This window comes from Triticum aestivum, chromosome 7D, assembly GCF_018294505.1.
Source record: "Triticum aestivum cultivar Chinese Spring chromosome 7D, IWGSC CS RefSeq v2.1, whole genome shotgun sequence".
Lineage (NCBI taxonomy): Eukaryota > Viridiplantae > Streptophyta > Magnoliopsida > Poales > Poaceae > Triticum > Triticum aestivum.
In genome coordinates, this window is record NC_057814.1 from 71,279,735 (window position 1) to 71,288,273 (window position 8,539).

General features: G+C 43.8%; 2 protein-coding genes across 2 annotated transcripts; one reads left to right on the top strand and one right to left on the bottom strand.

Moving 5' to 3' along the window:
• Positions 1 to 1,081: 1,081 nt before the first annotated feature.
• LOC123165068 (rRNA-processing protein FCF1 homolog) lies at positions 1,082 to 4,486 on the bottom strand. The gene is made up of 9 exons (XM_044582696.1): positions 4,268 to 4,486; positions 4,116 to 4,181; positions 3,939 to 4,044; positions 3,212 to 3,254; positions 3,020 to 3,092; positions 2,790 to 2,877; positions 1,774 to 1,830; positions 1,604 to 1,682; positions 1,082 to 1,494 (listed from the first exon to the last, which is right to left on the bottom strand). The coding sequence occupies exons 1-9, from the start codon at positions 4,339 to 4,341 to the stop codon at positions 1,481 to 1,483; spliced, it is 600 nt and encodes a 199-aa protein (XP_044438631.1). The 5' UTR covers positions 4,342 to 4,486; the 3' UTR covers positions 1,082 to 1,480.
• Positions 4,487 to 4,559: 73 nt separating this feature from the next.
• LOC123165069 (uncharacterized) lies at positions 4,560 to 8,001 on the top strand. The gene is made up of 4 exons (XM_044582697.1): positions 4,560 to 4,784; positions 5,251 to 5,451; positions 7,289 to 7,421; positions 7,506 to 8,001. The coding sequence occupies exons 2-4, from the start codon at positions 5,285 to 5,287 to the stop codon at positions 7,560 to 7,562; spliced, it is 357 nt and encodes a 118-aa protein (XP_044438632.1). The 5' UTR covers positions 4,560 to 4,784; positions 5,251 to 5,284; the 3' UTR covers positions 7,563 to 8,001.
• Positions 8,002 to 8,539: the final 538 nt, after the last annotated feature.

Here is an 8,539-nt window from a genome sequence, read left to right on the forward strand (position 1 = left end):
AGAGAGAGAGAGAGAGAGAGAGAGAGAGAGAGGAGAGTGAGTGAGCTAGGATTTCGGAGCGATGAGCGCGAAGGGGTTTTTTGTGGGACATCCGTGGGGGTCGGTGGCGAGCAGGGCTTGTCAGGCGGACGCGCCCGGGTGTGCCCAGGCCGCCTCATATCCGCCCTACATTTGGGACGGAAATGAGGGGTGCCCGTCAGCCCGGGCGTTTGAGAGCTCCGATTGGGTTGATATTTTGTGACCGGTCAGTGACCGGACGGCCTTCACCTCTAAATAGAATTTTTGGTATGAGAGGATCAGAATAAAGTAATTGCTTGGCACTGAATCATAGATGAACTGAGAAGAGGAAACCTACCAAAAAACATGCTCAAAGATTGATGGGCTAAGGTCCAGTTAACCACGTTGCATGGATTTTTCCACGGGAGTAGCCATCCTCAGGACAGCTAGCCCACTTAGCGATTGATTACTGGAAGATGCAACGACCTGACTAATGAAAACGATCTGCAAACGAGATCTGACGGCCAAAATTACTGAGGCGCTGAGAGAGCTCGCTTTAGGCTCGGTTTGACTGTCCTTAATTCCCCAGCATGTACCCTCCTAAGTTATTTTATGTGGTTCCAATGTGAGTCAACAGTTGCCGTCATGCTGCTACAAGCTAGCACCCAGGTGAACCGTAAGTCCTGAAGCCTCTCAAGCTCATGATTTGCTAGCATGCCACTATCCCAGTGTATAGGGCATGGTGATAAACTCTCTGTCTCCCTTCCTGTCTCCTTCATTCGATTCTCAGTTTAGAAAATTATGTGCTGGTAAGCTTGCTCTCCCTATGCCACCTTTTATAATACGGTTTGGTTGGATGTGAATGTACAATGTCCTACTACCTCTGTAACTTAATGAGTACCAAGTAAAGGTTCATGATTCCCTACAATGACCAAGAGCAGAGACCATGTGGCCACCATTTTTATTTGTCATGTTTAGTTATCACCACACCCGCAAAAAATGTTTAGTTATCACTACAGTAGTTGAGCAATTATAGTTATCGCTACAAGAGTCATACATGAGCTTATAAAGCTTAGGCTACGAGTACACTAAGCTCATTTCCTTTCAGAACAGATAGTTTACAGAACCCAAAACGCAGCACATATGTTGGCTTGGCAACTGAGTGCAATGATCCAGAAGCATGCCAAAGCATTGGACCATATGACAACACTTACATATTACATAAAATATATCCTCGAATCTGCAGCATTAACAACACCAAGCAAGCTGGGAAGTAGGCTACAGTTCAGTTCAAAACAAAGGACAACGATACACTTTCTTCTAAAGTCTCTTCCAAAATTTATGAAAACAATGCCCTGAGGAGGTTGGTACACAATTTTGAAGTGGTTACAATCAGCTCGATTCAGCACGGCAGTACTCATATCCATCCTAAATCAAGGAATCTGGGCAACTGTGATGGTGTTTGGTACCAGCGCATGGCTAATCAGATTCTTGGTGCTGCACAAGATACCAGTGCATGAGTTAGGTCATGGATTTACCACATCCAAAGTAAAATAAACAGAACATTTTCATGAACAGAAACTACCACTCGAGCAAAATATATTACCTCCACCAATTGTAGCTTCAGGGAGTCGTTCTATCGAGTACCTGTGTTGGGTGATGTACATGATTGGAACACCAGGAACCTGCCAAATCAATATCATGCACATGTTATCAGTATAAGGGGCAAAACTTCGGTGTCCTGGTGCTAAACTTCAAGGAAGCAAGTAAGTATACCTTTCTTATTCTCCTCTTTAAATCTCTATCGCAGGTGGCAACAATGTAGCATTTGTGCTGTTACAGAAAACATGTGGTTTCAAATTATTATTTTAAATCAGTGTTTAACTAAAAAGGTACCACACGCCAAAATAATTACTGACTTGCTATGCCACCATTTATACATTATACTGTGAAGCCATTCTACAAATCTGATGGTGCAATTTCTATCCAAACAATATTCAAGTACTGCTATCTTTTTATTAAGTAGTGGTTGGATATACAGAATTCTGAAAGCACACTTACTAGGAATCGTGTATTTTTGGATGGAGGTAGTACATGCCATGATACGGTACTTGCATTGGCACAGGACAAAGTATATGCAGGGGTATAAATAAACAATAGGGAAGCATCCATAACGAGTGGTTGTACAGGACTTTTTGGGGCTGTTTGGATTGATGCCCTCACACGCCCAACAAAAAAGTTGGCGTTGACCCAGACCCTGTGTACTCATATGGATGGCTACCAATATTTTGGTGCGCCCAAGCCCTCTACAGCACGCTAGTTCAAATCTCTGCCAACTTTTTGGCGGTCCGTGGGTGGCGAAAACATTTGCCAATTATTTGGCTAGCCCATGGTTGGCAGGGCGAGCATTGGCTCGAACCAAACAGCACCTTTCATTCGCCCTGGGAGATATTTAGATGCCACAAATGGACATAAATAAAGAATGTAAATCAACTAACAACCCTTCAGGAAAAGGGGAAAATGTCATTGTTGTTGAAAACTTCATAAAAATATTATAGTTTTGATCTTGAAGGAGCGAACAAACCCAAACTTCCAAACTGTCGCTGTAAATGATTTTAGTTCAATCGTTTGCAACACCAAAAGAATATGATCTTGATATAAATGTCATACTTATGGAGATTCTACAGGTATCCAGCTAAAATAAACTATCCTCAACCTTTTAAGCATAACAAATGATGCCGGCACCTCCACTCTAACATAACAAAAGGTAATTCAAAGAAGCAGAATATTACCTGAGTAATTCTCTCAACAATACAGTCATCAGCATAAGTTCCCTTGTGTGTGCACGCTAATCTCTGGAACCTAGGGTCCTTAGCAATTCTGTTACAGAGGGAATTACAAAAATACAAGTATTAGTGAAAAATAAACAATATCATAATAACACATATGTGCAGTTAGCAGTAGCTCATTTATAGAGAGACGACTTGGCAAATATTACAATAATTATTGGGCATGAATATACCTCAACGCGACACGGTATTTTTGTCCTAGCTTTTCAAGCTCAGCCATAACACAATCAGTGATGCAGGGGGTACCTTCATAAGAAGGCAGGGTTTGTCAGCAAAGAATTATGCAGTTCAACATACACATGAAAAACGGCAGCACATATCCAAATAAGACAACTACGAGCAAAACAATGGCGCTATAAGCTTACATTTTGCATAAAGGCAGTCCATCATTCCTTTCTCCAAATCCAACTGCATAGGAAAAAAAGAAGCATCAAGTCAGGCAGATAACTTTCTATGCATGAAGACGAGTCTGAATTGACTGGAACATCACTAGCATTAGCAAAGCATATGAGCAAGGCTAGCGGACTAAATCTAATCGCAATAAAACCACTTCATCCTGGCCATTTTTTTTGGCTGCCATGGTGGTCTGTTATCTGATAACAATTAGTAGCTTCAGTTTAATTAGTGCTGAAGCTGCTCACACCAAAGCGTGCCACGACACAAGCAATGAAATTATGAATACATTAACTGTTGCACATGAACTAGCACACATGACTAATGGTATAACCCAAACTCGTCAGTATGTAAAATAAACTTCATCTCATGTTTTGAGCGCTGCTGAATGCAACTTTGAAACTGCCTGCTGCCCAAACGAGGCAGTTCAGTTGTAAGACAAGTTCTGGTGAACACATAAATACTCCCTCTGTTCCTAAATATTTGTCTTTCTAGAGATTTCAACAAGTGACTACATACGGAGCAAAATGAGTGAATCTACACTCTAAAATATGTCTATATACATCCGTATGTGGTAATCCATTTGAAATCTCTAAAAAGACAAATATTTAGGAACGGAGGGAGTACTTTGTAGTGTTGAGATTACACGGGGGCTTCCAGCAAGTTAAAAAAAACAACAACAAAGCAGGCTAATTCGACCTTGTTCTGGATGGAGAAATTGATGAAGTTGGTGTCGACGATGACCCGGTAGGGCGGCCCGAGCGCCATGTTGTAGCTGAAGAAGAGCGCCGACGACACCTGCGGCCTGCGAGCACACGCCGATTAGATCAAGAATAGCAACCCCCAAAACAGGCCCCCCGAAATCCAAGCACTCACACATTCCGGCCGAGCTTCTCCTTCTCGGTGTGCTTCTTCCGCGGGTCCAGCACCTCGTCCTTGTACCTAAGCCGACCGGCGCAAACCTCATCTCAGGGCCCCGAGACCACAGGAAACCGCGAGAAATCGCAAAGGGGAACGGGGATGCTTACTTCTTGATGGTCTTCTTGCTGATGATCTTCTTCACGGCGGCGAACTTGGCGCCCTTGCTCTTCGACTTCCCCATCCTCCCTCGAACCGAAGCCCTAGCACCGGCTGTGGTCCGCTCCGCTGCGCTCGAGTGCTCGACGGCGGCGGCGGGTCCGTGGATGATGGCTCCCGAGGTCGGCGAGGGGGCGAAGGCGGCTGGCTTGTGGTATCTCCTGGGCCAAGCCCTTCCCTCTATCGGCGTCTGACTGGGCCGGGCCTAAGCCCTTGGGCCGCGTGTGCCCTTTCTGTCTGTCAGTCATCGCCCATGCTCCCAGCCCAACTTGGAAGCCATTCCGCGATGTTCCTCCCCTGATCCCCCACCCGAGTCAGACGGCGGCGCGGTTCCGGCGCGCCTGGCATTCTGCGGTGACCCCCGCAATCTCCGTCGAGCGCGGCAGGGAGGCGCGCCCACTGCGAGGCCCGGGCTCGCCGCGGCTCTGACGGTCTCGGCATCCGCTCTCTCCCCTGACTCCGGCTAGGGTAAGATGAGGAACTGAGGAATCACCGGTCCATTCAGTTGTGGTACTACTGTACTAATGCCACTACCTTTCATCAATTTTCTGATTATCTGTTGCTCAATGGTTGATTTGAACTTGAATTTGGAATTGTTAGATTTCAGAGAAAGGGGAGGTTTTTCATTTTATCAGGTTCTTGGTAGCAATGATGTGATATGGGTCATTTGGTTGAATGAATTTGTGGGACATCATTTTACAGACAAATAGTATAAATCTGCATTATTGCACTGCTATTAGCCTGATAGCCTCACAGCAAGAAATTTCCTATTGTGTTAAGTCTTCTCCTCGCGACAAAGACTAGCAAGCACTCTTTTGCTCTGCAAGATAATTGAAACCTCTGGCGACCTTTGCAGAACTTGCTTCGCTACCTGCTGGTAGGGGTTGAAATGAAGGATTTCTTAACAATTCATTTTCTCTTATGGTCTGCCCAGGCTCTAGAATTTTCGTGGCCCCGCCTGTTGTAGAATGGCGGCGGCAACGCTGCGTTGGGTGATCCAGATGCACCAGGACGTGCCGCGGGCTGCACGATTCTACGCAGAAGGGCTGGACTTCAGTGTCAACGTCTGCACACTCCGTTTTGCAGAGCTCCAGTCAGGGCCGCTCAAGCTAGCGCTCATGCACACAAATGACAGGTTCAGAGCTGCACTACCATCTCCTTGTGAATTACTGTAGTTCGTAGGGGTTTGAAGGGTTAGGTGGATGTGGCTGTGGAGGTGTTTGATGGAATGTCACCGAGGCCCGAGGGGATCCTTGCTATGGCATGGCATGAATGTGTTTGTTCAATTCCATGTGTGAAGCATTTCTTTTAGTCATCTCCTGAATAATTTATGGCATATTGGGTGTGTCCAAAGAGATAAAACCTAGGCAGCAACTAACTGATTCATGCCTGAAAATTTGAGCTCCATGACAAGAAATTATTTGCCTGTGGATATGAACTGGATGCTAAAGTCATGGTAAAAAAAGCTGGTTGCTTAAGTTTCCCCCCTCCCCCCGCTAATTTCAGTTTCTTTATTCGCTACAGGTTGCAAATGGGCATCACAGATTCATGTGTTTTGACTAGGTCTGCAGAAGAGTCTGTTTGTTAATTTCGTCACTTACCCTAAGTAGTATGCATATATCCAATATGTATCAAATAGTAAACACACATTGTGGGTCTAACAGATTAACACTGCTCTCAAGCATACATGAGTGCTGCATCTGCTTCGTTGCTGGTTTGCTCATTATTTTGGAGTAAAATATCACCAAGCTGAGTCGTATCCTTTTCTTGCTGCATTATATAAGAACTCTTTGCAAAGAAAGCATACATACTATGGAAAATACCCTTTGGAACATGGTGGTAATTACACCTGATAACTGATTTTACTTTTTAAAAATTTCGGAAAAAGTCAAAACGTTCCAAAACTTTTTTCCCAACAAACTTGAGCTGTTGTTTCTGTCGTACAAAAATATTCTGTAACGAAATATTCTCTGACAAAAATGACAAATTGCCCAGGACATATAGCGTGAACAGTACCTCGTATATAGTGAAAAATTTGTTTTTTAACATCCACAACAACATGAAAGTCATATCTTCACGAAAGATTTTATACGAGTGCAACCATAAATCTACTTTGTTTGCAAAAAGTTTCAGATTATTATTTTTTACTTTCATACAAATTACTAACGTTCCCATCCTACATAATATACCTCATTCATCAGTATGATGATTTGAGATCCTCTATGTATCAAATATCAAATGCACATTGTGGCTCTGACAGACTAACACTGCTCTCAAGCATACATGAGTGCCGCATCCGTTTCGTTGCTGGTTTGCTCATTATTCTGGAGCAAAATATCACCTAGCTGAGTCGTATCCTGGTTCTTGCTGCATTGTGTAAGTACTCTTTGCAAAGGAGGCATACATATTATACTGCATTCATCAGTATGATGATTTGAGATGCTCTAGGGAATATGCACTGTACGTCTGCCTAATTTATACTCCCTCCGTTCCAAATAGATGACTCAACTTTGTACTAACTTTATACTACAATTAGTACAAAGTTGAGTCATCCATTTCGGAACGGAGGGAGTACTAGAGAACCTTTTAAAAATAAAATAAGAGTTCAAAAATGTAATCTCCTAATTCTGCTGGTGTCCTGGATTCAAGATAGGTTATATTGTATTTTATTCTCGGGTTATTGTGTTACTTTGGCTCTGAGATAGCTAGGGTGGTAGGGTAGTCTATGAAAATGCGTGACTGAATTCATGTCTCATCCTTGGAGATTTGGAGTTTGTCTAGTGTTTCTTGTGGATTTCAAATATGATCATCCTATGGATATGATTTATGTTATAAGAGGACTTGGCCATGTTCGAAATATGTAGCTGTGCAATCTATAAATTATGCATCTTAGCCTATTTTTGTTGCGACATTATAATATCATTTTGCAAGTAACAAGCTGCTTTTGTCTGAATATCCGTACATATGTGCAGTACCCTTGCAACGCAGAGAGCCTATTCTTCGATGCTGTCCTTCACCGTACCAGACATAACCAGCACAGTAACAAAACTAATGTCTCTCGGAGCGGAGTTGGACGGGCCGATCAAATACGAGATCCATGGGAAAGTATGATATCCCTCGACATCTATACGTGATACTAGTACTCATTCATGGTTTCTTCTTACATCATATTTATTTTTAATAATGCAGGTTGCGGCCTTACGATGCATCGACGGCCACGTGCTAGGCCTGTACGAGCCAGCCTGAAGAACCTGTTTCTTCAAACATGCTGAATGAGAAGCCATTTTCATCGCTCGCAGATTAGGGATACGTGTGCTTGTTTCTTGTGGCAAAGTAGATAGATGTTTTGCCAGCGCAAATGGCTCGGTGTACAACTTCTGGGAGGTTAGGGGTGTTGAGGAATTTTAGGGGGTGACTGTGATGCTGCTCACTGCTTGCCTCATGCTGCCACTGGTGTTGCACATTTTGCGGCGGGCGCGTAAAAGCAGCAGCTCGGGATACTGGCCAAAGCCAACCAGTTCATCCGTAGGGTGACTGTAAACGCACATTGTATTCGCTGATTCTGGTTGATCATGGCCTGGACTATTACAGGCGTGTCAGTGCTCTTTGGACTAACTCTGCTTTAAGGCCGTGATGGTTCCAAAACTATATAAATAAAGAAACACCAGGTATAAACTTGTCTTCCCATAGCAGTCAGTTTGGGCCTTTTAATCTTGGAGGGAGGATTACAAAGTCCATGGGGCATTTGTCGTCAAATTTCTGCATAATGCAAGGCCACTGGAATTCAACCTAGCCACCCCGTTTTATTTTGTTTAGCTCTAGATCTTCTAGTTCATGGGATATGTCCGTCCCTGACGTTATTTCTCATTTGCTTGTAAATGATCTATCCATTTTTTGAGGAATAAAAGTCTATTACCATAAAAAAAAACTTGCCTTGAAAATTCAACCACGTGTTTGTCTCACCGTTGTACCAAAAATCACACATCGCTTGGACGCGAGTATATGTATATTTCTTTTCGGAAGTTAATTCAAGGTGGTTTCTTTGGTGTGCACACATCCAAACACACTACCTTCTGGATTACTGCATCGACTCGTCAAAAGCCTATCACCGGACAGACAGTCACGCACGCGGGGGAGGAAGGTGGCGGGAGGAGCGAGCCAAGGCGGGTCGGTCCACGCAGAAGAAGACCGTCATATGTTTCCAGGCTTCAGCAAATCCACCT

What these genes read in the sequence shown, in the direction of transcription:
- LOC123165068 (XM_044582696.1), bottom strand. Translation starts at nt 4,341, where the DNA reads ATGGGGAAGTCGAAGAGCAAGGGCGCCAAGTTCGCCGCCGTGAAGAAG. An exon ending in GGACTGCCTTTATGCAAAAT is followed by an intron (nt 3,093 to 3,211) that starts GTAAGCTTATAG and finishes CTTCTTATGAAG; the next exon opens with GTACCCCCTGCATCACTGAT. An exon ending in TTGTTGAGAGAATTACTCAG is followed by an intron (nt 1,831 to 2,789) that starts GTAATATTCTGC and finishes TTTCTGTAACAG; the next exon opens with CACAAATGCTACATTGTTGC.
- LOC123165069 (XM_044582697.1), top strand. Translation starts at nt 5,285, where the DNA reads ATGGCGGCGGCAACGCTGCGTTGGGTGATCCAGATGCACCAGGACGTG. An exon ending in CTCATGCACACAAATGACAG is followed by an intron (nt 5,452 to 7,288) that starts GTTCAGAGCTGC and finishes ACATATGTGCAG; the next exon opens with TACCCTTGCAACGCAGAGAG. An exon ending in AATACGAGATCCATGGGAAA is followed by an intron (nt 7,422 to 7,505) that starts GTATGATATCCC and finishes TTAATAATGCAG; the next exon opens with GTTGCGGCCTTACGATGCAT.